This window comes from Pleurodeles waltl, chromosome 9 (genome assembly GCF_031143425.1).
Source record: "Pleurodeles waltl isolate 20211129_DDA chromosome 9, aPleWal1.hap1.20221129, whole genome shotgun sequence".
Lineage (NCBI taxonomy): Eukaryota > Metazoa > Chordata > Amphibia > Caudata > Salamandridae > Pleurodeles > Pleurodeles waltl.
In genome coordinates, this window is record NC_090448.1 from 625,809,939 (window position 1) to 625,820,891 (window position 10,953).

Here is a 10,953-nt window from a genome sequence, read left to right on the forward strand (position 1 = left end):
AATCTAAGATATTTCTTTGCGTCATTTTTTGGGCACTTTTTATACCTGCTCAGAGCAGGTGTTAAAATGAGGCACACCATTGTTTACAATTAGTCTCAATGGGCTTTGCAGGATTAGTGTCAATACAATTTACACTAATCCTGCAAAGCTCCGAACTAGCGCTAGATCCTAACTTCCGGCATGGTGCGCTGTATATTAGATTAGGTGCACACATAGTGGCGTTAGGGGAGCACTAAGGGGCGCAAGAAAAGTGGCTCTGCACTGGGTGCAGCAACACTTCTTCAATCTGTCTAGTAGTTCTACTTCGCATAGTCCCAATCCAGTCCACATCACATAATTCCATTCCTCTCCCTTCAGTGTCCCACAATTACATGCCACCCATTTTCACTTCATGCCACATATTACACAAAACAAAACACCTCCCAATTTCATATGGCACAATTCCGTGCCACACAGATCCACAACAGAATTCCGCAGCAGATACTTCGGTTTAATTTAAGTCCTCATCCTACCACAGAATCCCACACCATGCCACATAATTCCAATGCACCCCATGCTGCAGTCCCATGCCACGCTGCACAATTCCATGCCATTTATTTCTACTCCATGCCACATAATTATATTTCACACCATGCCACATAGTTCTAAACCATACAATTGCACTCCAAATCACACAACTGCACTCCACTTCATTCTACACCGCACAATTGCACTCCACGCCACACAATTGCACGGTGCACAATTCCAAGCCATGCCAAATAATTCCTTTACATGGTACATAATTGCACACCATTCACATCCAGTCCACTGCATGCCACTCAATCCCTCTCCATTAACCATAATTCCACTCAGCGCCACATAATTCCATCTCTGTTACATAATTCCATTCCGTCACATAATTCCACCACATACCACATAATTCCACTCTATAACACAACTCCACTCCTTTCAATGCAACACAATTACATAGTACACATTCACACCACATGCCAAATAATTCCATCGCACGCCACAGCTTCACTCCAATCTATATAATTAATTTCCACATACTTTCACTCCACGTCATACAATTGCACTCCACGTCACACATTTGCACTCTATGTCACAGAACTCCTCTCCACGCCACACAATTTCACATCTCACAATTTGACTTCACGCCACACAATTTTAGAGCTCATAATTCCACTCCACACTACATAATTCCTCTCCTTGCCACATATTTCCACTCCACCACATGCAACATACTTCCACTCCACTCAACGCAACACAATTGTACTCCGCAGAATTCCACACTACACCACACAGTTCCACACCCACTTTATAATTACACTCTATGGAACATACTTCCACTACATAATTCCATGGAATGTCACCGAATTCGACTCCACGCAATTGCCCTCCAAACCACAGAATCCCACGTCATTACATATAATGCCATGCAATTTCATGTCTGACAATTCCATGCCATACAATCCCACGCCTAGAAACATTATTCCACAAATATATGATAGCTTACCATTGGTTAGCTTCAGTGTTGCTCTCATTCTCATTGTTACTGTTCATTTTAGCACGCATGTGCCATGCCGTAAACTCGTGTTTGCCTCCGCCACACCCCTCCATCCCCCCGGATCACTGACCAAGTACTTATGTTTTTTCACTGCTCCTGTTTCTGGAGCTATGTTTTTTGGGTTCAAGCACTCCGGATGAGTGCTTGTGATTTCAGACCGTCTCCCATAGCCCGATCCATTTGTTCCTTTTCCTCCTGCGCGCCCATCCATGTTGCTTCTTTTCCCTTCTGCACGCTCCCTACACGTGTTATTTCTTCCACCCTACATGCCACAGTTTCCACTCCATGTCGCATAGTTCTACTACACTCCATGACACACAATTCAACTCCACATAATTCTACTCTGATTCATGCCAAACAACTGCATCCCACTCAACCCAGCACAATTCCCTGCAGCACAATTCCATACCACATTATTTTCCTCCACACCACATAATTCCATCCAAGACCACCCCACATAATTCCTCTCAAAACTACACAACATAATGCCACATCTTCTCACATGATTCAATCCACTTCACACCACATCATTCCATTCTACACAATTGCACTCCTAGTCACACAAATAAACTACACACCATGCAATTCCACATCTCACAACTGCACTCCATGCCACACAATTCCTGCCCACACAACTCCAACACACAACATGTAATCCCACGCCATCCCGCATAATTCTATTCCATAGCAGGAAATCTGAGCTGCAAAATTTCACTCCACTCCATTGCGCATAACTACACCACTTCACATAATTCTACACTCTGCCACATCATTTCACTCTATGCCACTTGATTCCACTCCACATCACATAATTCCTCTCTACTCCAAGACACACAATTCCAGGCCACACCACTCAATTCCAACACATGATTCCACTACACACCTCATAACTAAGAAGCTCACCACATTGTTCTGTACCATGCCAACTAATTCCACACCATGCCACATAATCAACTCCATACCACACAATTCATCAGTACCCAATTGCACTCCACGCCACACAATTTCACATCTCACAATTCAACTTCATGCCACACAATTCCATGCCATGCAACAATTCTATGCCGTGTTCCACTCCATGGCACACAATTGAGTGCCATGTTTCATAATTCCATGCCACATAGTTCCAGTCCCTCACAGGACACATGCTAGACAATTCTATGCCCCATAATTCCAGTCCTTGCCTCTTAATTCACTCCATATTTCTGTTCTATTCCAGGCCACATAATTCCACTCCAAGCCACTTAATTCCACTCCACATAATGTCCCACAGCTCAATGCCATGCAATTTCACACCAGAAATCCACACAACACCACATAATTTCAGTCTATCCCATAAGACATAACTCCATTCCATGCCACATAATCCATTTCATCCCACATAATTCCACTCCATGCCACATAATTCACTACACTTCATGCCACACAATTCCACTCCAGCCCACTTCATTTCACTCCACCTAATACCACACAAATTCATGCCAGAAATCCAAGCCACGCCACGTAATTTCAGCCCATTTGACAAGACATGATTCCATTCTATGCCACATAATTCCACACAACCCACAACATTCCACTCCATGACACATAATTCACTGCACTCAATGCCATATAATTCCACTCCTCGTAATTCCACTCTATGCCACACCACATAATTCCCTCCATTCTGTATAAAACAAGCCGACTCCGCATAACACAGTCCAGCCCAGCACAATTTCACACCATGTCATACAGTTCCACAGAACATAGTCCTACTCTGTGTGACACAATCCCACACCTCTCAATGCTGCATAGTTCCACGCCAGTACACATAAATCCACTCCACGGAGTTCCAATCTGTGCCACATCATTCCACTCCACATCACACAGTTGCAGGACACACAGTTATTCTTTGCCACCTTGACACAATTTAATGCCACATAATTCCACACCACATCACATAATTCCACTCTTCTCTACATTATAGACCTATATGGAACGCAATTACTTTCCACATTACAAAATTGCACTCCATGCAACACAATTCTACTCCATACCACACAATTCCACATCCCACAGTTCCACCCCTCCACAAAAGTCCAGTCCACAGAACATAATTCCACACCACTTAATTTAGCCCCACTCCAGATGATTCCACACCACATAATTCAACTAATTGTGACATAATTTCACTCCACATATTTTCAGTCCAGTCCATGCCACATAAAGCCTCTCTGTGACGCACAATTCCATGCCACACAAACCCATTTCACATCATTACACTCCACAATGCATAATTCCATCCCACTGAACTCCACGCAATTCTACGCAATGCAATTCCACACCAGAATACCATGTCACATAATTTCAGCATAAGCCACACCACATAATTCCATGCCATGCCACATAATTCCGCACCAGGTATTTTTACTCATTATACAGAATTCCACTCTGTTCCTCATAATTACGGTATACTCAAATGCATACAAGGGCACTCCATAATATTCCATTCCAGCCAATCCAGCACAATTCCACCACACATCACACAATTCTACACCACAAAATTCCATGCCACACCATAAAATTATATATCATGTCACTCAGCCTCGCATAAATCTACTCCATACATTTGCATTTCACTTCTCACAGTTGCACTCTACTGCACACTTTCACTCCACACAATTCCAAACCATGCCTCACAATTCGAGGATACACCATACTACATATTTTCACTTCACTAAACATAAATCCACTACACTCCACATAATTTCACTCTGCACCACATCATTCCCACACACTACAAATAATTCTACTCCACTCCACTACACATCATTCCACTCCACTCAAAACAACACAATTGCCTGCTTCACAATTCGTTGCCAATGGCTCTCAAATTCATGCCACACCAAAAATTCCATCTATCCCACATAATTCCAGACCACACCACTTAGTAAAATGCCGTGACACCTAATTACAGCCAATTGGCACATAATGCCACTCCACGCCACATAATTCCTATCCTCACAGTTGCATTCCACTTAACAATTCAAATTCACCAAATTCAATGCCACACACCACAATTCTATGTCATATAGTTTTACTCCAGGCCACATAATTCCTCTCCACTACACATAATTGCAATCTACACATTTCCACCCCACGACATTTAATTTGACTCCACGCCACATATTTCCACTCAACTGCACACCACATAATTTCACTCTATGTAGTGCAACACAGTTGCTGGGACACAGTTCCACACCATGCCATACAAGTCCCCTCCACACTACAGAATTTCATGCCATGCCACCTAATTTCATCCCACCCCACAAAATTCTAGTCAACACAACATAATTCAACTGCACACAGTTGCACTTCTCGCCACAAAATTCCACTCCTCAACACATAATTCTACAACATCCCTCACAATCCCATGCCACGCAATTCTACTCCATTCTATATAACATAATTCCACATTGAATAATTCTAGAACATGTCACATAATGCACTCCATCCAATTGCAATTCATATGATACAATTGCACTTCTCATTCCACCATTGTGCTCCGGGTGACACAATTGCGCTCCTTGCTACACAATTACACATCTCACAATTCCAGTCCATGGCACTCAATTCCACATCATTCAACACTATTCCAAGCCACATATTTGAACTCCACACCACATACTTCCACACTACACTCATAGATGCAGATTTAAGAGCACCTAGCTCCTCCTTGTGCCACATTGTCTTGAGGTGTTTTCTGAAGAGCAGGAGGTTCTGATTCTTGTGGAGGTTGGTGGGGAGGGAATTCCAGGTTTTGGGGGCGAGGTAGGAGAAAGATCTGCCTCCCGTGGTGGCGCGTTGGATGCAGGGGACTGTGGCGAGTGCGAGGTCGGCAGAGAGGAGGTGGCGAGTGGGAGTGCGGAAGTTCACTCTTTCGTTGAGGTAGGTTGGTCCAGTGTTGTGGAGGGATTTGTGTGCGTGGATGAGGTTTTTGATGGTGATCCTCTTGTCGATCGGAAGCCAGTGAAGGGATCTGAGGTGTGAGGAGATTTGTTCATGGCTTGGGAGGTCCAGGATGAGGCTGGCCGCTGCGTTCTGGATTCTCTGGAGTTTTCGCTTGAGCTTGACTGTGGTGCCGGCGTGGAGGGCGTTTTCGTAGTCTAGCCTGCTGCTGATGAGTGCAAGGGTGACGTTCTTCATGGTCTCTATGGGAATCCATTTGAAGGTTTTTCGCAGCATGCAGAGGGTGTTGAAACAGAAGGAGGTGATGCGGTTGATTTGCTGGGTCATGGAGAGGGAAGAATCCAAGATGATGCCGAGGTTGCATGCATGGGTTGCAGGCGTTGGTGGGGATCCTAGGGCAGTGGGCCACCAGGAGTTGTCCCATATAGTTTTGTTGGGGCCGAAGATGATGATTTCGGTTTTGTTGGAGTTTAGCTTGAGGTGGTTAGCTGTCATCCATTTGGCGGTGTCAAGGAGTCTGGCGTGGAGGTTGGTTTAGGCGGTGGTAGGGTTTCGGGTGAGGGAGATGACGAGCTGGGTGTCGTCTGCGTAGGATATGATGGTGATTCCGTGTGGCCAGAGGATGTTGGTGATCGGGCCATGTAAATGTTGAAAAGGGTGGGGCTCAGGGAGGACCCTTGGGGGACTCCGCAGATGATCTTGGTGGCTGGAGAGTGGAAGGGAGGGAGGAGGACTTTCTGGGTTCTTTCGGTGAGGAAGGAGGCAAGCCAGTCTAGGCCCTTGTGTCGAATACCTGCGTTGTGGAGGTGTCTGCGGAGTATTTGGTGGCAGACAGTATCGAAGGCAGCGGATAGGTCCAGGAGGATGAGTGCGACGGTCTCGCCCTTGTCGACTCTGGTTCTGATGTCGTCAGTACATGCGATGAGGGCGGTCTCAGTGCTGTGGTTCTTGCGGAATCCAGACTGGGAAACGTCGAGTGCGTTGCTTTCCTCTAGGAAGTGAGACAGTCACAATTCCACACCAAGCAATAAAATTCCAAGAGCATACACACCGCTGGCCACGTCATGTTGCTTTTTTACCTTCTCCTGACCCGCCCTCCACTCCCTCCCTTGTTGTGTTGCTTGCCTGTCCCCCATGTTGATTTGCTTATCCCTCCTCTAGACAAAAAAGCACTATGACGCGGCCAGCAGTGGCAGCATAGTAAGGCTTTATTCTCAGACTTTCAGTCTTGCTGAACAGTAGCTGTGATGCTATACAACATGGCTAAAAAATCACTTGACAAAGCCAATAGCTGTCGCATTACCGAGACCTTTTGGCCTTGCTAGTGCTTGTTTAAGAAAGAGTTGAATAATCAACAATCTTCCATTACCTCACCTACACTTCTTGTTAAGATACCATTTTCTCCTGAATTCAAATTGTCTCTGTCAGGATCATCTTCTCCTTCTGGAGGTAACAAAGTTCTTCCCGTATTTGGGAGGAGACAGTTGTCCATCCATGGCATTCCTTGCCATTGGAGCATCAGGAGAACAAGTCTTGTGTTGATGGTCTCTTCATCCTGCAGCTATGATGAAGTTCACTTAGGATTCAGCACAGGTCTTTCCGAGAACACTTTCCGAGGGAGGCAATCACCACGCTTGCTCCAGTGTGGCACTAGGCTCAGCACCAAAAACAATCTTTGAATTTATGCCGACTTTTTTGTCCACTTTCTGACGTTTTAATTTCCTCACAAGAATTTTAAGAATTGTAGTCTGGAACATCGAGAAGGGAATATCATTAGATTTTAAAAACGTGCCAAAGTATTGAGTACAATACTGTAAAAAGGTTGTATAGCCCCATCTGTGTACCTTCAAGATACACATATCTTCAGGGTATAGAGTTAGCGGTATAAAATCTATACATAATCACCTCTTGCTATTCATGTTCTCCATCTTATGGATACAATTGTATAATACAAGAATGTTCCCTGCTCGACATTCAGGACCCAAACCAATGGTAAGACCCATCTGGGAGGGACAGTGATTAATAGGCATCATCCATGTCTACTTCAGTCATCACAGGTGCATAGTGGACATTGAGCCACAGCCGGTGTCTGCTCATTACCAGGTTCCCAGAGGCATCACTCGCAAGAGAATTATAAAGTTAGCTTAGTGGTGAAGATGGTGCCCGTAAAACATGCACCTGATCTTAATATTCACTCTATATTGTAATTGTATTTATATAGCGTTCACTACCCCTGACGAGGCGTCGAAGCGCTAAGTATCGCCTCCAACCGATAGGCGAATGAAGATAACTGAGAGGAGTTCACAGCTTTATGAAAGATATAAAGTATGACATTGTCATACATCCGTAATAGTAAACAAGCGACTCTGACTGCACAGCATTGGAGCTTAACATCTTAAATGGGTAAATCTGTACCCTCGTCCCATTAAAATATAGAATAACAAAAAATAAAATATTATTTTAACAGGCAATATAACACAAGTACATTGTTTTTGGTACTCTGTGGTTCATGCATTGGCAGTTTGTTGACATTCTGTGGTATTGAGAGCAGGTGAAGAGGCGCAGCCGAGATGATGTTTAAGACGTCATTTCCTCCTGACATTTGCAACAACTCCAGGCAGAAGTGCTGACTTCTTTTCACATTGTAGTGCAGATTTTACCCGCTGGAAATGAGTTTTTTTGTAAAGTAAATTATGTTTTGTTTCACGGTGACAGAATGCTATTCTAATACATGTTTGTTTTTTACAGGTTGGAAGTAACAGTTCCGGCCTTCACTTTACACGTCTTTTAGCAGATCCTAAAAGAATTGAAATCCCTTCTTTTTTATTTAAAACTATTTTAGAGTGAAACATTTTTAACTATTCTCATCCACTATAATGCTGGTAATATTGAAAACAGCGCTGAGCAGGATTTAAGGGACAAGGAATGAAGAGGGAATATATTGATAAATGTACACATAGCACATTCTTGCGTGCAAGGTTGTGGAAGAGGTTTACAGTGCACGTAATGCCGCTTTCTTTGGGGCGCCTTCTCTAAAGATCTGCCTTGAAACGAACATTGTACAGCTGGATAACTTTGGGATTAGTGATTATCTAGTGAGGTGCCTGATAGCCCCACTTTTCAGCAGTATATTGCCCCTGTTGTCTCCGTGATGTTCCCATGATGCACTTCGGGGCAGTGTCATCTTAAGACATGTATCTTGCAAATGTGTAAAGGCTGATCTCTGCTATTCTGAACTGTCCCTTAGTGACTCTAAAGGACTGAAGAGCCCGAGCCTCGGGGACGTTATAGAAAGTGCAGCAGGTGCAGTGGCGCCGGGTCTCTGGGCTTGTAAGCCACCGACTGGACGCCAAAAGTAGCTGTTTTGGGGCCATATTTAGTCAATGGCACCTCTGCTGCGCCAATGCTCGGAGCCAGAGTCATCAGCAGGGATAGGACATGGCGGTCATACCTTCAAATAGCCTGAATATTATTATTATGTTTACAGTACAATTTAGAAATAATATTTTAACTCTGTGTTTTCTTTTGCTTAGGATGCAGTAAGAAAGGCCCATAAAACATCGATTCAATAATCTGTTAAAAAAAGAGTAATACCTGTCATGCATCTCAAATCCTCAAAAAGCAGAAAAACATAAAACGGATGCCATTGTACAACCACATGTTATGTACATTAATGTAAATGTTCATTGAGGGGGCAATTAAACTAATGTGTGTTTTACTCTATTTTTCAGCTGACAGAGGCCTGTTTGATTTACCAGACGCAGGACGGAGCTGGAGTGAAGGGGAGCGACTATCTGCAGAGGGTGTCAGATCTAGTGGGGGGGTTTCAGCAGGAGAAGGAGGGCCAGGGAGAAAGTGTGGGGGAAGATGCCGCCAAGGTGACCACTGAATTTAAGTGGACAGCGCGGGGCCTGTCTGTCTGTCAGTACAGAAAGGATGGTCGCACAGAATCTGTGTTTACCCCGGGTCTGGTGACTATGACATTATACACCGGAAGTACGATCATCACGGCGGTGATGACAGACAAGAATGTCGCTTTCAATGTGTCGCCTCAGGATGGCTCAAACTTTCACCAGTTTCCTTGGAGCGCACCCCTGGAGCCGGGGTGGGAGAGTAGTTATGGTGTAGAGAAGTGGGGGTGGGCCCCAGATTATGTTACGCAGCCACGGGGCAGTCAGAGTGGAGGCGAGCAGGAGGGGAGGGGTACAGAGTGTGGGTGCCAGCAGGGGTGGGGGGAAGGAGAAAGTACAGGACAGCAGGCAGGCGGGGGGGGGGGGGGGGGCAGCCAGGGGGCGAATGAGGCTGAAGGAGGGTGGAAGCAGCAGTGGGACTGGGAGGGGGTGGGTGGCGCGGATCAGGGGTTTTGGGGTGCAGGAGAGACAGAATCCCCTGGAGAGGCAGAAGAGGCAGGACAGAGGTGGGGGGCAGGAGGGGTCAGCCAGGGACGGGGTTCAGGAGAGGAAGGGTCAAGGCAGCACTGGGACTGGCAGGGGCTGAGCGGTGGGGAGCAGGGGGCCCCGGGTTTCGGAGCCCCCCGGCACCAGTGGGGCTGGTATGATGAAGAGATTCAGCGGCAGTGGGGAGAGTGCGGAGGGGAGACAGGGCCACATGGGGGCGCTGGAGGGGTCAGCCAGGGCTGGAGCTCAGCAGAAGAAAGAGTCTGGCAGTGGGACTGTGAGAAGCTGAGTGCGGGGTGGCAGCAGGAGGGACTGACCAGGAAGGGCCCCAAGGAGGGAGGCGTAGAGGGTCAGTGAAGCAAAGAGGAGGAGGGGAAGCAGGAGTAGGAACAGCACCTGGAGGTTGAGGAGGGACAGTTCAGTGAAGGTGAGGGAGCTGGAGTCAAGAGACAGTCTAGTGAAGGTGAGGGAGCTGGGCTGGAAGGACAGTCTAGTGAAGATGAGGGAACTGGAGTAGAGGTAGAGTCTAGTGAAGGTGAGAGTGCTGGTCTGGAGGGACAGTCTAGTGAAGGTGAGGGAACTGGAGTGGAGGGAGAGTCTAGTGAAGGTGAGAGTGCTGGTCTGGAGGGACAGTCTAGTGAAGGTGAGGGATCTGGAGCGGAGGGAGAGTCTAGTGAAGGTGAGGGAACTGGAGTGGAGGGAGAGTCTAGTGACGGTGAGGGAGCTGGGTTGGAAGGACAGTCTAGTCAAGGTGAGGGAGTTGGAGAGGAGGAACATTCTAGTGAAGGCAAGGGAGCTGGAGAGGAGGGAGATTCTAGTGAAGGTGAGAGTGCTGGTCTGGAGGGACAGTCTAGTGAAGGTGAGGGAGCTGGAGAGGAGGGAGATTCTAGTGAAGGTGAGGGAACTGGATTGGAGGGAGAGTCTAGTGAAGGTGAGAGTGCTGGTCTGGAGGGACAGTCTAGTGAAGGTGAGGGAATTGGAGTGGAGGGAGAGTCTAGTGAAGGCGAGAGTGCTGGTCTGGAGGGACAGTCTAGTGAAGGT

General features: G+C 46.3%; 1 protein-coding gene across 1 annotated transcript in view; it reads left to right on the top strand.

The window, feature by feature from the left end:
- LOC138259712 (uncharacterized) overlaps window positions 1-9,071 on the top strand; it is a 34,009-nt gene extending 24,938 nt beyond the window's left edge. Inside the window, exon 4 of the mRNA XM_069207602.1 lies at window positions 9,049-9,071. Coding sequence (XP_069063703.1) covers window positions 9,049-9,071 — 23 coding nt within the window. The remainder of the gene's footprint in view (window positions 1-9,048) is intronic.
- Window positions 9,072-10,953: the final 1,882 nt, after the last annotated feature.